Source organism: Sorex fumeus, unplaced genomic scaffold (genome assembly GCF_029834395.1).
Source record: "Sorex fumeus unplaced genomic scaffold, SorFum_2.1 ptg000063l, whole genome shotgun sequence".
Lineage (NCBI taxonomy): Eukaryota > Metazoa > Chordata > Mammalia > Eulipotyphla > Soricidae > Sorex > Sorex fumeus.
The window spans coordinates 37,699,027-37,721,583 of record NW_026606120.1 but is presented as its reverse complement, the minus strand read 5'-3'; the positions used below and the strand labels follow the sequence as shown (position 1 = coordinate 37,721,583).

General features: G+C 50.3%; 1 protein-coding gene across 1 annotated transcript in view; it reads right to left on the bottom strand.

Annotated features, from left to right (window-relative positions):
• Positions 1–22,557, bottom strand: part of ITGB5 (integrin subunit beta 5) — a 116,043-nt gene that overhangs the window by 48,807 nt on the left and 44,679 nt on the right. The window contains exons 6-8 of the mRNA XM_056126814.1: positions 6,964–7,125; positions 6,001–6,096; positions 4,969–5,058 (exon numbers count right to left, since the gene is read on the bottom strand). Coding sequence (XP_055982789.1) covers positions 4,969–5,058; positions 6,001–6,096; positions 6,964–7,125 — 348 coding nt within the window. The remainder of the gene's footprint in view (positions 1–4,968; positions 5,059–6,000; positions 6,097–6,963; positions 7,126–22,557) is intronic.

Genomic DNA, 22,557 nt, shown 5'->3' with positions numbered 1-22,557 from the left:
ATATACTCAGAGGCACACGGAACCCAAGTAACTGCCAGTCCCTGTCACCCATTGGCCTCCTAGAAGCATCCAGGGAACATAGCACTGAACAGAACAGCAGCCGGACTGCCCCTGACACTCCTGAAAGAGCTCCTTCCTTCCTTCCTTCCTTCCTTCCTTCCTTCCTTCCTTCCTTCCTTCCTTCTTCTTCCCCCCTCCCTTCCTCCCTCCTTCCCTCCCTCCCTCCCTTCCTTCGTCTTTCTTTCCTCCCTCCCTCCCTCTTTCCTTCCACCCTCCCTCTTTCCTTCCTTCCTTTCTTTTATGCTGAGCATGTAGTGTAAACATCAGTGAGTAAGTTAAATATGCAATTTCCCCAACAAATTAGCAGCTTGTTGAAATAGTCTCTGCCAAAAATAGTCTCTCTCTTTGCAAGAAATTATTTAAATGATTTTACAACTTTTAAAAATACTCTCTCTGAAATCTCCTTCCCTTGTAAGTGCCAGCCTCAACTGGCACCAGGGCTGGGGAGTAAGCCCCCATTCAGCATATGCTGCCCCAATCTGTAGCTGTGTGCTACAAATCTGTCTTCCCCACTGAGCGGCAAATTTCAAGGGCCAAGATGTATTTCTCATCTTTTGCTGACTGAATAGACAGACTGAAAAGAGGAGGGAGTCTCTTTTGGGGAGTGCACACCTGGTAGTGCTCTTGGCTCTGTGCTCACAGACCACGCCTGGTGGTACTACTATTTGTAGTACCAAGGATTGAACCAGGCTTGTAGCTGCAGCTGGATAAAAGGCAAGTGCCTTGATATCTGTCCTGTCTCTCTGGTTTAGGGGGATTTGGTTTGGGGTTTTGGGGTCACACCCAAGGGTGCTTGGTGGCTGCTCCTGACTCTGTACTTAGGGGCTACTCCTAGTAGCATCAGTGTCGGGGGTCAAATCAGGGTCAGAGCACTTGCCTTGCAGCCGTGCGCTGCTCTATCTCCAGAGCCAGGAGGGAGGTTTTAACAGCAGTTAATTTTAGGAGCTCGGACCTACCAGAACAAATGTAAAGATTATTTTTCAAAGATAAAAGAAATGTGACTCAGGAAGAGGATGAGAGGAAGAAGGACGATATCCAGGGCCAGACAGATTGGTGCCCTGTGAAAAAAATTACTTGGTATTGGTCCCATGAAATATGGGGCTCGTGGTCAGGTAGGGGGTGTCGGAGCAAAGCCCCCCATCATGCTTGGCTGCTGCTCTCAGCCTGGGAGGGTCAGTGGAAGAATGTCCCTGAGGTCGGAGGAAGCCGTGCCTCCAGAGCTTCACTGGGTCAGACAGAACCCCACGTTCTATTCTGGGCAGCGGACTTCAAAGTCTCATGCTCTGACCTGAACTTGGTTTTATTCCCACTCTCAAAAAGTGCTTGAACTCTGGCAACCATTCCCTTCAAGCTTCTGGCTTTTGTATGTGTGAGTAAAGATCAAAGAGAAAGTCTTGGGGCTAGCGCAATAGTATAGCAGGTTGGCCTGCAAGTGCCTAAGTGGGGTTCAATCCCCAGCCTCCCACGTCCTCCACCAGGAGTGATTCCTGAGTGCAGAGCCAGGAGTCAGCCCTGAGAAATGCCAGGTGTGGCCCAGAAACCAAAAGACAAAGGGGGTGGGGAGTCTTACCCAGGGTTGCCCACTGCCCGAGGCAGGGGGCAGGTCGAGTAGACCCCAAACCAGGCTGCAGCCCCTGCACAGCTCGGCATTCACCCAACACTCATTCTCTCCTCAGCAAGCGGCTCTGAGTTTGGAAAGATAGAGAGCTTCTAACTTGTGAAAGGGTCAGTTTCCCTAACATACCTGGGGCTCATGGAGGCCAGGATTGTGGTGAAGAGAGGGGCCCCCCTGCTATTCTCAGGAGGTCTGGGGGAAGTCCCTACACACGAGACTCTGCTAATGGGGCTGGTGGTTCATATAAGACCCTGAGGATATAGTGCTGTGGGGTGGGGAGACCATCAGGCCACCCTGGTGGTGCTCAGGGGGCTAGCCCAGAAATATTCAGGGGTCTCGGGTCATACCTGGTGATGCCATGGGGTGCCAGGGGTTGAACCCTGGTTAGACACAGCCTAACGCGTGTACCTTAACTCCTGGGCAATCTCCCCTTGCTCATTATTCTATCTCAGGGCTAGCATGATGCCTGCCACTTGTTTGCCTGTTAGTGGCTATTTGCTGAACAAGTGAAGGAAATAAATCAATGGATGGAGTTCAAAAGAGAGAGATCAAAGCTAGAGAAAATGCAGTAGTCCTGCATGTAGACTTCTGTGTGCCGGCTGCAATTCAATGACCTCCCACTGGGGTTGCCCTAGGGATAAGTCTTGATTCCTCCATCTGAGGACACGGAATAATGTCAAGAACATGATACTGGTGAGGCCAGCTCACATCTGCAACTGCTTTAAATCAGGCCAGCTGTGCAGTGGGTGGGTGGGGACAGACTTGATGGCAACAACAAAAGAGAACCATGTGCTCCACCAAGAGAAACACAGGCCAAATAGCAGTGTCAGTGGTTTCCAGCCCAGTTTCCCTTCACAACCCTGCAGAGGCCCCAGTGGTCTTCCCACCCCTCTCCCTGCTGCACCCTGTGGAGGGTGCCAGGCTCAGGCTAAGATCAGAAGTGAGCCCACATCAGCTGAGCATCCCCAACTCTCGGAGGAGAATCTGGAGATTGCCTAGGTTGAAAAACCTTAAACCCAGCAAGAAGGAAAAGCAACAACTTTTAAATCAGAACCCAGAGTGAGGGTTTCACTCTGGGTCATGCACGACGGCGTTGATACAACACGTTCAATAGTACACAGCCCTGCTGAACCCTGCTGAGGACCACAGCCACTGCCACTGCACGGGGTGCACCAGCCCAGGTCTCTGCTGTGTCCCTGCAGACAGCTGGCCAGCATTCAGGAATGTACAAGTCAGCACAACACGTTCTCTCACGGTGAGTGACTTGTGCAATTCATCACAGACAAGGGCAGGTAACACATAAATGAGAAACGTTTGGTTAAGGTATGTTTGGACCCCAGCAGGTGAGAGGAGCGGGTGAGAGGATAGCCAGAATGGAAACACACACACACACACACACACACACACACACACACACACACACGCATACACATTCATTCACACAAACACTCTCACACTCTCAAATTCACACACTCACAATTCATTCATACAACCAACCCCCCACCCCCCCGCTGCCCCCAACACACACACACACACACACACACACACACACACACACACACACATTCAGACACAATGCACTAGGCTCAAATCCAGGAAGAGTATGATGGGCCAAAGCCCAGCCAGGCTTCCCATCTGCCAGAACAACTACATGGCAGTCAGTCTTTGAAAACTCCCGGAGACCAGCTTTCACAGGGATGGGCTGTGCTGGGGCCATTTGCCGCCGCTTCCCTGATCTCTGAGGAAGCCCGTTCTTTCCTTCTGAGCTGGTTAACCTTTTACTGAGCCCAACTGCCACGCTGTACCGATTAATGATGTCACACAGCCCACACAATCTTCTCTTGAGACTTTGTCCCCGGAATCCAAAGCCGATAATATCAGGGTGATTTGGCCACATGAAAGTGATTAAAATAAAGCGGGGTAAGTCCATCAGTGAAGCTGAAGTGAGTTCACCAGGAGTGCCTAGACCTCTTCCTTCAAGACATTCATGCCCCTGTGCTGGGGGGCAGCTCAGTAGTCAGGGGCACATGCCTGGCATGCACAGGGCCCTGGGTTTGTTTTGTGTAGGGGCACACCCGTTAGTGCTCAGGGCTTACTCCTGGCTCTGTGCTCAGGGGTCACTCCTAACAGTGCTTAGGAGACCATGTGGGATGTCAGGGATCAAATGGGGGCCAGCCTCATGTAAGGCCAGAGTTACACCATCTCCAACCCAGGATCCAAGTTTGAACCCACTAGGTTCAAACCTCTGGGGCTACCAGCACAACCGGGCCCAAGCACCAGATTGGCCAGCCAGCTGGCCTCATCTCATGGGGAGTGGGCCCTGTCTTCCTGAGCTCTGCTTGGGAGCCGCCCCTCCCCTGAAAGCCAAACCTTTGACACCACATCTTGTTCTCAGGGACATGGGTCTCCTAGAATTACAGAGTTTGTTGTCCCTCCGGGTTGTTTTCAGCCCAAATGAGATTCCGCCACTCTGTGGGAAGCTCCTCATGGCCAGTGCCTGGCTCTGCGTAATAAGCCCTAAGCTGGGCTCATCGCTAGCAAAGGAAAAGGCCGCAAATCCATGTCCTACACCAATATCCTCCCACCCAGCAGAACTTGCTCCACATTTGCTGTTCCACAAGTCTGTATTTACTGAATTTCCTTGAAATGTCCATTGACAGGGCAGGATGGGGGGAAGGGAATCACCAAGGGCCACAGCCTGGAACGAAATGAATGTGTTCTGTATCTTGACGGTGGTGATGGCTGGCACGTATGCTACTGTGTCTGAACTGACTATGGAGGGCTCCGACCCAAGGAGACCATGGGTCCAGTCCCCAGCATCACCTCACATGCCAAAGGTGGTCCTGGGGGTAGGACCTGGGGCTGCCTTGGAGAGTTGGGCTAGTATATACACTGGGACCCAGAGTGGGGATGCTCAGTGCACTGGATGGCCAATGGCAGAGCACTTAACCCCCCACTGCGCCCAGCAGCAGGGAGCCCCAGCAGGGCCTGGAGTCACGGCCAGAACACACTCACAGTGGCCTGAGTCAGGAGGAGCCACCGAGCCACCGAGCCAACCACCTGAGCCACCGAGTCAGCCACCCGAGCCACCCGCTGGATCCCAGGGCTAGTGGGGAGAGGGAAGGGAGGTAACGGAAGGGGGAAGTGGTGTCCTGCAACCCAGAGCTGAGTGATGGCAGAGGCAAGAGGGGAGAGGGCAGACTACGACTCCATGCTGTCCCCCACCCCCGTGTTAGTCCCCCCATCAGGGAGACCCTGGAATGGAAACGGCGCTGGGGAGGACACGGACTCACACTGTATGCGTTGATAATCAGCTGGATGATATTTTTGGAGTCGCCATGTAAAATCTCCACTGTAGTTCCAGGGATCAGGGCTGTAAAATTCTTGGGGGAGGGGGGTTGAGAAAAAAATAATGAGTCTCTTTTGCTTTTCCAGATGACCTAAGAGAAAGAGAGAGGATGCTAGTCTGCACACGAGCACCAGCCATGGGGCACCTCCCAGCACTGTCCAGCTGCACCCAAACAAGCACAGGAATAAAACCCTCTTTGCTTGTTTTCATCTTGGAAAATGGAGACTCAAAAGACTGAAGAAGATCCAGGTGGCTTTTCATCAGTGGCAATCTCAGGGAGGGGCAGGCCAGAAGTCAGATGGAACAGTGAGGAGAGAGCAGACCCAGGGGTGGGGTGTAGGTGATGGGGCGGGGTCCTTGAGCTCTCCACTCAGAGAGCACTCTTTGGCCACTCCAGCTCAAAATACCACTGGCCGAGCTGGCGGTGGGGGTGTGGACAATGCCCATCGAGAGGGTTTCCAGGGACACCCTCAGAAGAAGGTGCCCTCGGCCAGCATGGAGCTGCACACGCCCACTCAGGATGGCACTCTGCCTGCTGTCCTCGGGAATCCTGTCTGCACGACGCACTGCCGGTCTACAGCTGCGGAACTCTCCATACTGGGGTTGGGGTGCAGCTGGTGGGTGCCTTAAGTTTCACTTTATTTTCCCACTTTACTGTACATCCTCATTTTGTATTTTCCTTCCCTGTTAGAATTGCTCCTGTCTGAATTAGTTTCTATTTCATCATCTAAAATAGCAGGAACTCACATTTGCTTCAAACTTCTCTCGGGATGGGAACCCCGCTAGGAGAGAGCTTCCTTGGTGCAATTATTCTCCACTAGACTGAGCCAGGGCCATATGCCACTTCCTACGCAACAGCCCGCCTCCTGCCACTCAGAGTAGGGGTCACTCCCCCCCAAACTAAAACTCACCTCCTAACCTCATTCCCTACCAACGTGGCCCCCAGAACCTACACACCCCCCGCCCCCAGGCATACCCTGTAGAGCATAAAATGGTTCTTCGTCACTGCAAAGATGAGGTTGACGTTGTTCTCCGCCAGTTTCTCTCCGAGCAAGGCCAGGGATGGATAGTCCTGCGGGTAATGAGAGCGGGCGCTGGAGCCAGTCTGAGTGGACACACTGGCACCTGGCCACAGGAGCAGCACCTTCCCCTGCACCACACCCCACCTCCCGTGGAGGAATACAATGGGGGGCTCTGCGTCCGTCCTGTCAGCAGGGAGAGGCATGGAGGGATGCCACCACACCCCACTGCCATCAGCATCTGCTAGCTGCCCCTCCCCCCTTACTGCTGGGCCTCCTCCAGCAGTGTGGGGTTTGGGGACAGGAAGATGCCTGGATCTCTGGGGGTGCGTGCAGGGGGTGGGGAGGGATGAAAGGCTAATACGTATGCAGCCCACAGTTACTGCATTCTTGGTCCTAATCTCAGGTTCCACCTTTTCCATTCATATGGAAGGCCTGGGCATCAGCTGATTCTTGCAAGCTGAGAAAAGCTTTTCCCAGCAAAGAAAATCACAAAAGTTTCCTCTAGCCAGGCAGCAGCGGGCTTGGGAAGGAAGAAAGAGTCTGGTGTGGCAAGCGAGCACAGCCTTGCTGCCCCACACAGGAGACAGGTGGGAAGGAGCGAGGCTCACTGTGCCTCTGTCTGTCCTGATTGAGCGAGGCTCACTGTGCCTGTGTGTCTGAACTAACTGTGTGGCTACAGGCTGTGGGACTGGCAGGTTCCCACCTTCCCCGACACAGGAACTGGCCAGGCAGTGTCTCATCCTGTGCATGTGGCATGACTACTCGATGCTGTCCCTTCTGAGCTCTCCTGCTGCCCCCCCGGGACCCCAGGCAGAGAGCGCCAGCCACAGGACCCAGAAGCGTTTCCCAGGAGCTGGCCGCAGAGGAGAGCTGCTCCTGCGAGGGGTGGGGCGGGGAGGGGGCAGGAAGTCACGTACCATCTGGCTGGACGCCGTGTACTCGTTGGCCTCATTCAGGTGGCACCGGCCGTCATGGGGCTGCACCAGTCCCCCCAGCTTGCCGTCCAGTGCGATGTGGGGCACGTCGTCTGTGGTGAACACCAGCAGGTGCAGCGCATCCTTCCGCCAGCCGATCTTCTCCTGAGGGGGACAGGGGCAAACCTGTGGCCGCTGCCCACCCCACTGCCCACCTCCCTCCCCTGCTACGTGTCCAGAGCCCCTGAATAACCCCAGGACAGGGGAAGACCCAGCTGCTCAGGGGATGCTGAAATGCAGGGCCAAGATATTTGCTTTGCAAACAGCCAACCTGGGCTGATCTCGGCACCGGATATGGTGCCCCCAAGCACAGCCGGGCATGACACCATCACTGGATACGGCACCGACCAGGAAGTCCCTAAACAACTGAGGGTGGTGGCCCCCAAACCAAACAAACAAAATAAAAGAATAAAATGCAGAAGCAGATCCACATGCAGCCCAGCCAGGCCCACGAGCCAGGGTCCAGGGCCCTGCTCCAGCGTCCTCTTCCTGGGCTGGGGCCCGACTGATGCAGGGGCTCCTTATCCCCAGTCAGTCTAAGTCTGCCTCCAGCGACCAACAGTGCCACAGACTGGGATGTCTCAAAGGAGCTATTAACTTTTGCCATGTCTCTTGCCTGATGAAAAGTAACCCCCGCCCCAGCCATCCTTCACAGACTGGGCTTTCTGGTCAATCTAATGAGCTCTCCGGTCCTCTCCCTGCTTCTCAGGGAGAGGGGAGTGAGGGCTCTGCTTCTCATATTTAGCCTGTGACCTGGAACTACAAAAACCAGTCCTAGTCATTATTACTGGGAGCAGCCAGACCCTGAAATGGAGCAGCAAAGTCCTGGGGCCAGGGAGAGAGCACAGGGTACATGCACCCCACTTCCTTTCCCCATGTCTCTGAGTGGCCTTAGAGATCGCCACCCTCCCCCCCACCCCCACGCTGCTGCCCGGCACCGCAGACTCTGGTCTTGACTCAAACTGCTCACCCAGTTGGTGGAGAGGAGTTGAGACGGACCTCTGTGCCCACTGTCTCCCATAATAGGTTGGCATCTGGGTGAACATGTGAAGAATTAAAAATTGACAATTCACTTGGTGCTGGCCCAAGAGAGTGGGTTCCCAAACTTCACAAGTTAAGGTGATTTATTACTCTTCCAACACGCAAGGGGTTCACTTTTCTCATCACCAGAATGAAGCATAAAGCGGCTTGACCATTTCTGACTTGCTCTGAAAGCCATATAAAGATGTTTTTAAGGACCAAAGACTGACAGTACAGGGGTGAAGGTGCTTTTCCTGCAAGTGGCCTAACCCTGCTTGATCTCTGGCACCCCAACCACCTCCAGGAATGGCCCTAAAACAAAAATAAAAACAAATGTTTTAAATTCTAGAAGTTCAAAGTTATTGCATAAAAGAAAGAGGTTTGGAAAAAGCCAGTTGGACCGAAAGATAGGGGTGTCACTGTGGGCACCCCAATCTTTGGAGGAACCAACTTTCTGGACTGTGAGCAGTCACTGTGCACACTGGCTGACCAACTGTGCACCCGGTCCCACGGAAGCCCCTGGAGACAGAGGAGCTGTTCAGACTGCAGGGGCGGCCGGCCGGATGGAGAAAGGCTGCCGCTGAGGGGAGCCGGGGCCAGAGACACCAGGGAGGAGGACAGGGGGTGGACACCCGCAGGAAGGTGGGAGAATGAGTCTGAGCAGAGCTGGGCAGACTCTGCCAGGACATGGGGGAGGGAGACGCAGGGAGGAGGCATCAGGGCACTAGCCCAGGGCCAAGCGCTTGCCTTGCTGCAGCTGACCTCATGCTGACCCCTGGCATTGCCTGTGGTCCCCCAAACACGACCAGGAGTGAGCCTGAGCAGAGAGCCACAAATAGCCTGGGAGCACCAGTGACTGGCCCAAACACAAGAACAAAAAGTTTTAAAGTAAAGCAGCACATCATAAATAATGGGTTTGGAGTGGAGAGGTGAGATGCTTGGGAGAGAAAGCATAATCATGAGAGTATAAACCAGCAGGCTTACTGGCAGGAGAAACGTGGATCTGTTACTCACCAGACCACATTAATACACAAAATTCTCTAACAAGGTAGAAGACTGCCAACTTTTAATTTAAACTTGTGTATTAAGAGCCATAATGAGGGCCAAGAGAGAGAGAGAGAGAGAGAGAGAGAGAGAGAGAGAGAGAGAGAGAGAGAGAGCGCTCAGCAGACTGGAGCACGTGCTCTGCCTATAAGAGGCCTGGGTTCAATTTGGCACTGAATGGTCCCTGAAGCACTGCTAAGAGGGAGCCCTGAGCACTGAACCCTGAACCAGAGGTAGCCCTTGAACACATCTGGTTGTAGACACAAAACCAGAAAAAAAAAAAAGAACCATAAAAACCATTTTAAAAAAAATCCAAAAAGGTCTTAGATAAATGGGCAGAGATTATATTCATGCACTGGAAGACAACACTTTTAAGATGTCAGTTCTTTCCATATTGGTTGAGAGAAACAACACAATCCAAATTAAAAAACCCAGAAGTCTCTTGAGAAAACGACAAGCTGATTCCATAATTTATAAGGAAAAATAATGGAGACTGGCCAAGTAATTTTTCAAAGGAGGCAAGCTGGATTGCTTCTTTTCCAAGATCAGGGCCTACTGTGAGCTGGTATTTCAAACAGTTTGATATTAATACAAGGATAGATACAGAGACACCTGGACAGGATTAGAGAGATGAGAAATCAACTTTCATACAGAGGTCAACTAGACAGAAGGTACAGGAACAATCAGACATCCATATGCAAAATAAAAGATAAACGTATATATCTCATTATATACAAAAATGAACTCAAAGTGTAAACTATAGCATTTCTGAATAAGAGAAAACCCTTGTGACCTTGGTTTAGGCAAAGATTTCTAAGACATGATTCATAGAATAAAAATTTGATGAATTGTACTTCTTCAAAATGGAAAACATATGATCCCTGAAAGATACCATTAAGAAAACAAAATAACAAAACACAGACTGGGAGAAAATATATTGGCCAAAAAGAGGGAAAAAAAAACCGAACCTAACCCTGATAAACTACTTGTATCCATAATAGAGCAAGAATGCTCAGAGGTGAATAAGAAACAACAGAAGAACATGAGAGAGAGATCTGGACGTTTCACCAAAGAAACAGATGGAGAGAAGCACATGAAAGAAATCCAGCGCCACTAGCCCCAAAGAACTGCGCACTCAGACCATGAGGAGAGGGCTGCAGCAGGGTCTGCCGTAGGACACAGCCTTCCAGGAGAGCCACCATGGAAGAAGAGTCCCTTCCGTGACCAACCAGCCCACCAGTACTGGAGTGGATATGGGAGAACTGGAATTTCATAATTGCTGGAGAGAGCATAAAATTCCAGCAATTTTGGAAAACAGTCTGTTAGATTCTTTAAAAGTTCAATATACACTTAGCATTATTAACCCAACAGCCCTACATTTTGGTATCTAGCCCAGAAAAATGGAGACCTAGGCTCCCACTACAGGGCGAGTAAGAAAGCAGCACATCAAGAAGCATCTCTGTGCAGAGGAATACTATTCAGCAGCACACAGTAACAACCACTGATAACACATTCTGATGTGTGTTTCCTTCACTGTGACCCCTGGGAAGTATCTACTGCCATTTAGGAGATGAAGAAACTAACATTAGCTAACCAGGCCAAGGTTACTGCATTGGTAAGAAGCAGAGAAGCTCTGCTCAGATAACCTCATGCCACCAAAGGTAAACTGCCCAGTCACAGAGAGATGAGGGAATGCTTGTGTGTGTGTGTGTGTGTGTGTGTGTGTGTATGCACGTGTGTGTGTTTGTGTGTATGTGTGGGCATGCACGTGCGTGTATCCAATAAACAAGACAATTCATGAAAATATATGGTAAGCTCTCAACTAATAACTGCTGGACCCAAAATAAATACTGAATGGAAAGATTGCCTCTGAAATGAAAACAGTTCTGCAAAATGAAGGGTAGCATAGCATAATAACTCGACTTGTCTCACTGAAGTGGACCTTGTGGCATCAGTGATGTAAACAAACTTGACCCTGAGTTTGGGCTTTGGAGAATGAGTCAGGACATGCTTATTCATCCACCCAGGCTAGGGGGTGCAGATGCCACAGGAGGTGACTCCACAGAGAACGGACATTTGAAATTCCTTCCATGCTCTCTGCCTGCACAGCACTCAGAGCTGTTCTTGAGTTTTGAATTCTGGATGCCATATTTGGTGAACAAAACAAAAGGAAAAGTGAATTTTTTTAAAGAAAAATGAGGCTATGTGGGCTGGCTCTGTAGTACAAAGGGCTTGTGTGCAAGCTTGAGGCTGTTGGTGTAACCCCCAGTACCACTTACATCCAATCAAGTTGGGGATTTTTCTTTTTAAAGAATCACCTTGTTTTAGGTTCAGAGATACAGTGTAAGAGGTAAGGCACTTGCTGTGCATGCAGCTGACCCTGGTTCAACTCTTGGCATCTTGGTACCATATGGAATCCTCTGAGCACTCACAGGAAAGATCCATGAGAGGAGAAGGAAAAAGAGGATGAGGAAGAAGAGGAGGAGGAGGATGTGGAGGAGAAGGAGGAGAAGAAGTGCAAGAGGCTTGTTTTGCTCAAAAAGCCACTTTACTGCACTACATGCAGGCTGGGTGACGGTGGGTACCTTCCCACAGAGTTTGCTCCTGCTGGCATAAGCTGTGCAGGAAGGAGGGCCTGCATCCCAGAGCTCAGTCTCATAGAGCTCAACGCTGCGGCCTTGGCAACCTCCTTCATCTCTTGTCAGCTTCTCATCTACAAAGGGGCACTCACTACTAGCACTGCCAAAGCAAGATGCCAGACTGCACCCCACCATGGAAGAAAGCAGCCTGGGACAGATGATCCAGAACATCACTATACCCTTGCACATGGGGCTGGGGGTGGTCTAGTTTTCCCTGCATGTTCTACTTTTGAAAACTCCTTGAAGTGTGAGATGTACATATTATTATTGAGCCCTATTATTGAGCTAAACCGTTCTCTGGGTCTCTGAGTAAAAACAACTTTTCAAAGTCCACTTAATGGGATGTAGTAGGGGCTGATCCCTGGGTAAAAATGTCAGAGGCTGGGTGGGACGGAAATGTGTCCGACTCAGAAGTAAAGGAGCTGGAGGCTGGCCAGGACGAGGAGTCGCCTCCTGGCTCAGCTCATTGCACCAGCAGCTCCCCACAGAGGGACAGAGGACTTGTTCCTGCTCTGGCCTGTGGCCCATCCCAGCCAGCAGCCCTTACACCCACCCTCTCTGACCCAAGAGAAGGAGGGTGCCTTTCTCCTCAAGGCGAGCAGCTCCCCAATCCTGCCCTTTCTGGATAGCGCTCCAGCCGCCTGTCTCTCCACTGCTTCCTTCCCACGTGCTTACAACTCAGCCCACAGGGCCAGACAGACAGCACAAGCTGAGCATAGGCTCTGCATGTGGGAGGGCTGTGGTCCATCTCCAGGTCTCCTGAGGAATTCCAGGACTGAACTCTGAGCATGGAGGTGGGAGTAAGTCCTGAGCACTGCTGGGTGTGACCCCAAGACAAGATTAAAACAGATTAAATTAGTTTCTGACCAATTCATAATGTAATAGGTAGGTAGATGCAGGGTGGACGGGGAGGGCCCTGGCAATGAAGTAATAAAGCCAAGCTGGGATTTGAGTTACTCTGATGCTAGGCCTAGAGTAGCGTGATGCTTCATGGCCAGACCGAACTTTGTGGACATCAGAGCTGAGTTCTGGCAAGACTCTAACTGGGACTAGCACAAGCCCAAAGCAGGCTGGACACCCCTCCCCTCCTCAGAGAAGCTCCTGGATGAGCAAATGGCATGACGATGGATCCCCAAAAGTTTAAAACTTTGTAATAACACCATAGAAACAGAGTTTTATCTAGGTAGAAAGGCTCTGTGGGGAAACTTAAGGAAAAAACCTATGAAACCAGTTGTGCAAACAGTGGCCTCCCTATCTGGAAGGTGACCCACATCTCCACCTGAGATGTGTACTCTCAGCATCTCAGCACTCTCTCTCTCTCTCTCTCTCTCTCTCTCTCTCTCTCTCTCTCTCTCTCTCTCTCTCTCCTTCCTCATAATCTCTAAATAAAATTATTTTACTTTACTCTCTGTCTCCTCCTGAACTTCTCTCCTGTGAGGGAACGGCAATGAACCAAGAGGCCTGGGTAGGACGTAGAACTGACTTTCCTCTCCTTGCTCCTGCCTGTACTTATGGCTCCCTAAGAAGTCGGGTAGCAGGGACAACCTGCCAGGCAGGACAAATGGACTTCAGGAATAGACTGACGGATGCTCACGGGCTGGCGATGTCTGTAAGGTCAGGGCCTCAGGCAGACTTTCAGCAGCCCTCCTTTCCTCAGCCGCTTCCCCGGAGACTGAGCCACTCAGAGGGAAGTCGCTCTCTCGCAAGGTGCCTCTCTCCCCTCTCCACTTCCGCGAAAGCCCTGGTAACACTGCCTCAGACACTCAAGATGCACCGTCTGGGCGAGTACCGAGCTGGTGAACACAAGTCTAAAGACAAATGAGGCTATGCAAAAGTAGTGCAAAATGTGAAGTTTGCTTCTTTACCTTCATATATATTTTTGGCTTTTAAAAAAACTATTTCTCAAAACTATTTGAGGTACCAGGATTTACAATACCATTAATCATACTTAGTTACAACATTCCAACATCAAGAGAGCCCTCGACGGCTCTCCCAGGGTCCCTCCTAGCCTCTCCCCGTGCCCTCCTGCTGCATAAGCTCAATTCTGTAGACAAAATCTTCAGTTGGTTCTGATGACTTTGGTCACTTGTTGTTCTCTTACTATACTTATTTTTTATCCCACATGTGGGAAAGATCTCTTTTTCAAGTATGTTTATGAAGGTGATGGCACTGACACATAAAGTTGTCTACAGCTAACCTTAGAAAGTCCACAAAACTGAAAACCAATGCTGGGTTGATAAAGTAATTTTTTTCATAACCTGAGTCTTTTTTATAGGTATATACATTAAAAAATAAATATTATAGATTCTATGTTAATAGATTTTAGAGTTTACATGCTGGAGCAATAGCACAGCGGGTAGGGCGTTTGCCTTGCATGCAGCCAACATAGCCATCCCGAGTTCTATTCCTCTGCCCTCTCGGAGAGCCCGGCAAGCTACCAAGAGTATCTCGCATGCACGGCAAAACCTGGAAAGCTACCCATGACGTATTCGATAAGCCAAACACAGTAACAAGTCTCACAATGTTGCTGGGCCTGCTTGAGCAAATCAATGAACAACGGGAGGACAGTAGCAGTGACAGAGTTTACATGAAATAGTTGATCTGTTTATGTTTTAATCTGAAGGATTATGTTAACAATGGAAGGAGATCTACAACAAACAATTCTTTTGCTTGTTTTAAGCCAGACTCAGTAGTTCGCAAGCTACTCCCAGCTGTGTGGGGAGTCATTGGGGGGGTGGGGGTAATGAGGTGGGGTGGGACCATGCCCTGCCAGGGGGCAAATACCCTGCTAGCATGTACTCAGCTGTCTCTCCAGCCCCAAACAATCCTCAAACCTACCCAGCCTTGACCCCCCTCCCCTTCAACCTGGAAGACCAACGCCTGCTGGGGCCAGGATGGGGGAACAAAGCCTGCCCCGTGCTTGCCCTCAAGGATGGAGCAGCAATGGTCACCAGGGGCAGGGTCACCTGCTCCTCCTGCCACTTCCACACCGTGGGCGGCTGTGCAACAACTATCATTTGGGCCATTTTGCATTGATATCAGAAACATCAGCTTTTAATGACTGGGTTTTTTGACCTCCGGTCTATCCATCAGAGAAGTAAACACTCCCCAGGTGCAGGACTCCTCTCTCCAGAGCCCACTAGCCAGCACTGCAGTCACTCTCTCTCCATGGGCTCTGGGCACCCAGAACTGTGCTCTCTGAATACCTAGGAGCAGAAGCAGGGTCTGGGAGGTCCTATGAGGCAGACAGGGCCCTGGCTGACTCTAGGGCTGGCTCCAACCAGTAATGACTGGCTGGGCAAGGTACTTGTGGTACCCTGGAAAATGTGAAGGTTTCCAGAGCCAGGTCACGCCTGTCCCTGATAAACAGGAAACTCTCAGTTCCAGGACTATAGCAAGTGCAAACTGTCTTCCCAGGGGACGGAATCTGTCCTGCTTCCTGCTGGCATATCAGGTCACAGGGCAAACCAAAAAATTCCTTGGCCAGGGATCTGGCCCTCTTTGCAAATGCCCCTCCCACTTCCCGGGGCTCCTCCCACAGGCAGGTCAACAGCACAGAAGGCCAAGACATCAGGCTGCCAGACACAGTCCGGTCGCCCACAAGGGGATTTCAAGCTGTTAGAAGCTTTGAGAAGTCGGGGCCAGAGAGAGAACACTGGGGCCAGGTGCTCTGACAACAGTTCCAACCCCAGTCCTGCATGTGGTCCCAGAGCTCCACCAGGAGCGACCCTCAGCACAGGGCCAGGAGTAAGCCCTGATCACTGCAAGTGTGACCCAAACCATCCCAACATTCGAGGACTTACCAGATCTTACTATCTTTAAAAAGAAAATGAACCATTGTGAGACACAGTTGCAAATATGGTCATGATTTTCAGTCACACCATCATTCCATCACCCATCCCTTCACCAATGCACATCTCCCACCACCAACGTCCCCAGTTTCCTTCCCACCTTGTTTCTGTCTGCAGTGTGCCTCTAAGGCAGGCAGTCTCTCTCTCTCTCTCTCTCTCTCTCTCTCTCTCTCTCTCTCTCTCTCATCCCCCTCTGATTTTCCTTCTAGACACTGGTTTGCAAGACTGTTACTAAAAGGGTATCATGCATAACACTTAACCTCCTTCCAATTTATCAATGAGCTAGAATCCCCCCCAAAAATCTGAAATATCAATGAAACCAAGAGTTTCTTTGAAAAAATAAACAAGATCGATATCAATAAACAGCTAGACTCATACGCACTCAGAGAGAGAGAATCTTTTTTAATACACTGAATCAGAAATGAAAGAGGGGACATCACAACAGAAACTCAAAGGATCATCAGAGATCATTTGAGAATCTTAATGCCACAAAACGAGAGAACTTAGAAGAAATGGATAAATTCCCGAACTCTTTCAAACCTTTAAAGAACTGATCTTTTGAGATAAGTGAGTTTTCTGCTCAGAGGGGGCAGGAAAAAACACCTTCAAGGATTGAGAGCGGTCAGCTTGTGAGATGCTTGGCACGGAGCCTGGCTCCTGACAAATGCCAGGATGATGGGATCAATACTGTCTCAACACTGAGACTCAGGCAGCATGAGAGACCCATGGGAAGGAGACCTCATCAGCAGCCCCCTCAGGAATCAGACCTTGCCGAGTGGGCACTCACCACTCTCCTGTGGATGAATGGGCACACACGTGTCTGCCCTGCAGACCCTGAGCCATGAGCCCTTCCCACCACCTTCCAGGGCAGACTCAGCATCAGTCAACCTGGGGTCAAAGGTCATAATCAAACCCTGAGAACCCAGAGCACAGGCTTGGGGGAGGGAACAAAAGATGTGGGTTGCCCCAGCAGGTCTGAGTGTGGAGACCCACAAGTTTGAGAGCCAGAAGGGCACACGCCAGGCTCCGTTCTGGGTGCTCTCAGCTTCCCTTATTGGCTGACACTCAAGCCCGCTTCCTTTGCTCTCTGTCAATAAGCATGAGCTCATTCCCATCGTGGTTTGTTTCCCTTTCTCCCGGCCGGAACTCTGTAATGAAAACTCTATTCTAAAAAAAGCTGTTCTGTGCTTCAACTTAAGGACGGAGCAAGTAGAGCCTTTCATTCCAGGGGGAGGGGAACAGTGAAGAAACCTCGGCCAGGACTCAAGGTACCCATGTTTATCTTGATCGGAGCATCAACAAGGTGTATTCAGGAATGACTGACATCTGAACTGAAGGAAAGTTTATAATGCGTTAAGGCAGCTCCATATGAATTATCTATTTTGGGGGGGAAATATAGCAACAGCTAATATTAATAAGAAGTATCAATTTCATAGAGATGATTCCACCTAATGTTTACAAATAAGCTGTTCATTTTTGGGTTGATCTGTAAGCTCATGTCAAACCCGCGAGGCTAAGGATTTTTTCTCTTATTTCTTTAGTTTTCACCACCATACCTGCCATTTTCACCACCACCCCCCACCCCCAGAAAGAAATAGAAATCAGGCCGACAAACCCAGAGAAACCCCATCTGACCCACGGGAGGCAAAGAGAGGGAAAGGGATGGAGAGGGTCCTCTTGTACAGGTCACCTGGGAGATCATTCTCCACACTCCGCTGTTGCTGCAGAAGCCCTGCAAGCCTGGAGCAAGAGGGACGGCAGGAGAACCGAGCCACCGAGTTAAGGGGCTGCATGCTTGGGCAAAAACCAGTAGGAGGGCACAAGGGGGCCTGCCCTGCCCCCCAGCTCCCTCCCTGCATTTCCAGACCAATGTTCAGAAAGTGACCCCACAGAGACAGGTGAGTCCCTCTGTGAGGCTCAGCATGAACGGGACAGGGTCACCCTTGTTGAGTCCTCTTCACCCTGTTGGCACTGTTCCCCCTCCCCAGAGAGCCCAGGCACTAGGGCACAGAAAGGGGGCAAGAATCATCCAGGGAGAGCCAGGGAGAAGCTCAAAGGGCTGCAGTGTTGCCTTGCTTATTCAGGGCTCCAGGTTTTAACTCTGCCACCAAATGACCCCCTGGATACCCTGTGTTGGGCCGTCACCGCTGGGCCAAGTATTGCCAATGGGAGACCCCTTGAGTGGCTGAGGCTTCTATCTGCCTGACTCCAGCCCTTAGTAACAGGGCATGTAATGTGCCACCGCACCTTCTCACCTGGACCCCCCCCCCCCCCACCAAACACATACACACACACACACACACACACACACACACACACACACACAGCTGCATTAGGACTGAACATCAGAAACATGGATAACAGACAAGCATGGGCAGTGATTCTCTTGCTTCTGGTAGCCCTTGGAATTTGTGCTCCTATAGAAACTCTCACCAGAGAAGATGTCTTTCCAGCCCCCTTGGGGCTGTGGTCCCCATATGAGGTTAGAGCTGCCCATACCAGCAAAGAATCTAATCAGGCCACAACTTCTTCTCAGCATGTAAACTACTCTGCTTGCTTTAAGACTTATTCTTCTACCTATTTTTGGAGGGTAGGAGTCATGCAATGCTTTACAAATAGGACATCCAATGCTAAATATGAGAAGCAAAATTAAAAGAGAAATCTAGAACGACAGGATGGCAGGGAAGGCACCTGCCTTGCATGCAGCTGACCCTGGTTTGATTCCTGGCACCACATATGGTCCCCTGAGCATGGTCAAGAGTGATCCTTGAGTCAGAGCCAGGGGTTAGCCCTGAGCAATGCCGTGTGTAGCCCAAAAAACAAAGGGAGGGAGGGAGAGAGGAGAGAGAGAGAGAGAGAGAGAGAGAGAGAGAGAGAGAGAGAGAGAGAGAGATCTGTCTCAAGGATAAGGGGGATCAAGGCCACGAGAAGCCAGGGCAGATGGGGAATGCACTGAACTGCATGAATCTTATTTCCTGTTCTGATCTGAGAAAGGAGCTCACAGAATTCTCACATGGCCAGAGAATGCCAGCCACGCTTACACATATATGTTGCCTCTTTAACCTGAGCTGAAACAGGCAATGTGGGGCAGGCAAAACTTGGAACCCAACGTGCTGGGTTCTCCCACCGCCCCACCCCTACCCCCGCCCTCCCGGCCAAACACACCGCCTCTCTGGGGAGAATGGGAGAGCAGGCATTTCTGTGTGAACACTGATCACCTGCCACATGGAACATTCCAGAGTAAACAACTTCCACTCTGGAAAGTCCTTGGGCAGCAATCAAAGCAACCACAAGGGAGATGATGATCCCAACCAAGACGTTTAAACAGGTCTTATATGAGGTACTTTCCAGGTAGACAAGAAAACAAGGGCAGAGGCATCCCGGCTCCTCCTTGCTGGGCGGGGTGCTGGGGAAATCCTGCAGAGTGGGCTGGGGTGGTCCCCAGAGGAGGCTGCCAGGAATAAATACACCCAGTTGGGGGCTGGTGCAGCAACTCAATACTTCCTATTGTTGGGGCTGGGGCACTAGGACAGTGGGTCAAGGGGCTTTGTGCATGCAGCCAACCCTGATTTGATCTCTGGCACCACATCCGGAAGTCCCCTGCGTCCTGCAGTCCCTGGAACTGCCAGTGTGGCCCAATGACCCCCACCCAAGTCCAAAGTCTAAATATGTTATAAATCATCCACCTTCAAAATACCCAACTATTATACTATTATACAAAATAAAAACACATTGAAACACAATTAGCCAGGATTGGTGATTATTAACACTGGACAATGAGTACACAGGATTTAATGTCACATGTTCTCTCTGGGACTGTTGGATATGCCCCATAATTTTTGCATGCTTTGCCCGAGATAAATCCCAGGATCACATGGTACCCCCAAGCACTGAGCCAAGAGTAAGTAACCCCAGAACACCACCAGTCATGGGCCAAAAACAAGAAAAAAAACAAAACTAACCAAAAATTTACATATTAGTTGTAGAAATGTAGGTAAAAAGATTTAAAAACAGTAAAGGTATGTCAAGTAATCAAGTGATGTGTGGACTTGAAGTGTAGCTCACTGATACAGCATTAATGTTGCACGTGCGAGGCCTGGTTCAATACCTGGCATTATAAATAAATAATATAAAGATGCAATTTATCCTTATTATATAAATATTATATCCTGTGTACAGAGTATTCTTTATTTAATCAGCATTTAACAATGAAGAGCAAGAATATTCAAATTCAACTCCAAGATTTTGATCCCAACTATGTTGTTTGTTATTGTATATGCTTGGTCAAGGTCATTAAGGTATCAGTGTTTGTTTCAATTTCCTGGGAATAATATTGGTATTTGTTTAGTATGATTTTCAGTTTCTACATTGAAGATCAGATGAGAGATAGCACAGCAGGTAGGGCGTTTGCCTTGCACGTGGCCGACATGGTCAGCCCAGATTTGATTCCTCCGCCCCTCTGGGAGAGCCCGGCAAGCTACCAAGAGTATCTCGCCCACACGGCAAAGCCTGGCAAGCTCCCCGTGACGTATTCGATGTGCCAAACACAGTAACAACAAGTCTCACAATGGAGACGTTACTGGGCCTGCTCGAGCAAACCAATGAACAATGGGAGGACAGTGCTACAGTGCATTGCTAAAAGCAAAAGGGAAAAGGGCTCCCATCTTAACACTGGCAACAGACTGCTCTTACTTTGGTCTGTTTATTTCCAATCTTTTCCATAGTTTTCTTCCATTAATTTGCAAATAGTGTTATACTGTCTGTACTTTTCATTAATTGCTTTCTACTTCCCTCAAAAAATATTTATCTTAAGTATTAGGGGTAGAAGAACCAGAGAGATAGTACAGCAGACAGGGCACTTGGATGCTTTGTATGCAGCTGACCCGGGTTTAATCCCTAGCACCCTGTAGTGGTCCTTTGAGCCCACCAGGAGTGATCCCTGAGTTCAGAGTCAGGAGTAACCCCTGAGTTGGGTGTAAAGATTTAGGGTCAGAGATATGTGAAGCTTCGAGTCCCATCCCCATCACCACATGCTCAAGTTCCCCAGCACTGCTAGATGTGGCCCTCATGGGCCTCCCAAGCACCATTAGCCTAAGCTCTGCTGGGAATGATCCCTAAAACAACTGAGAGAAGGAATTAATCAAGTTCTTAGATGTTCTCTCTGGTCATTGCACAGAGATTCCAGTATCTGGTGACTGTAAGTAAAGTGGGCTGAAGCAGGAAGAAGATGATTTTGTAACAGGTGATTGCAAGCAAGGAAGATATTGGTGAACAATCACCCAACAACAAGGTAATGCACAGGAGCAGAAGGGTGCAGCGGGAGGCCAGGGCTCACAGATTCCAGCCAAATCGTCCTTCACTTGGGTGGGCCTCTTATGAAGAGCAGGGTGGAGGCAGAGGAGTGCCAACACAGTTCTGACACATACTTACTGATGCCTCTCTCCCTGCACTATCATTCCCTGTGAGCAGTGTAGGCCGGTTCGCTTCTGCTCTGGAAGTCTTGAGCCATGAATATGGAGTTTTTAAGCATTGCCTCATATCTGGGAGAGCCAAGGATTTGTTGAGGGCACAAGAAAAACGGAAGTGGGGCTGAAGCAATAGCACAATGGGCAGAGCATTTGCCTTGCATGCGGCCGACCCAGGTTTGATTCCCAGCATCCCATATGGTCCCCTCGGCACCGCCAGCAGTAATTCCTGAGAGCAAAGCCAGGAGTAACCCCTGTGCATTGCTGGGTGTGACGCAAAAAGAAAAAAAAAACAAACAAACCAGAAACTTCTCAGGCCACACCGCTCCAAACACTCTAAAAGGCCTTCTGGGAAAACGCGTCTTCAAAGAAGCAAGGTAAGTGGATGCTGTTTGGGCCCTCCCTGGGTTCTATCCCCCAAGTCTGAGAGATCATTTCCTTCCCTGAATAAAAGAAAATGCACAAAATCCCAGAGCTGGGAGGGAGGAATCATCGACTTCTCTGCACTGTGCACCCCACACAATCAATGTCTGAGTGACAGTCAAAACTACTGTCTGTCTTCCTTCCTGAAGGAACCCCTAAGCCCCTTCTCTGTGCTACATTGGAAGGATTTGGAGTTGAGTGCATTCCAGCTGCATCCCAACCAGCTTCTCCCACCTCCGGGGGAGGAAACATTGCTACTCCCGATCATGTGACCGGGACCAGCAGGATGTGGGGGCTCCGTTGGTGACACTCTCCGGGGGGGGCCCTGAGAACTTAGAGGTCCACAGAGGGCCTAACCGGAGGAAGAGACTGTTCCACTCTCTCCACACCTTTCCCCTCACTCTTCTGTCACTTTGGGTTTTAGTATCTATCATTTTAGGTTTTCTGTCACTTTGGGTTTTAGTATCTATCAGAAAAACCTGTGCTTGTCCTCTTGCCATCCTGTTGAGGATGGGAGCGCAGAAAGAAAGGTGAGTCTGGAAGGAATAAACTCTGAGTCAGAAGCTGACTCAGACAAGGCAACTTAGCCCTTAGTAAATCGACAGCAGCTACAGACCCACGTCCCTCCAAATTGAGCTCTAACTTCATCGCCTCACACTGGAGCATCAGCCACCGCCCTAAGGAGCCCTCGCGCCCCAACTTTCCAGTAAGCCCATCCAAGGAAGCGCACACTCTCAGGGAGCACCACGGCAGGAACACGGTTAGAAGTAGATTGGGACGCTGGGGTCAAGAGTGCTTGCTTGTTTCTGGAGGGGGCTCCTGGGCTGTTTGGACAGTGGGACACTCTCTGGAGGAGAACTTGTTACCCACATTCCATCTGTGTATCTTGCTGAGACTGGCACCTCCTAGAGCATGAGCTCATTTCTGACCTAAGTCTGTGTCCTCCCCCTGGATTCCTCCATCACAGAGAAGCAAGAGGAAAACAGACAAATGCAACCAAACGTGACGAGTCTCTCTTCCAAAACAGAGCAGTCGTGAGGACCAAAACTGAGCCAGAAAGCCCTACAGGCTTCTCTGCATATGGCTGGATCTTTC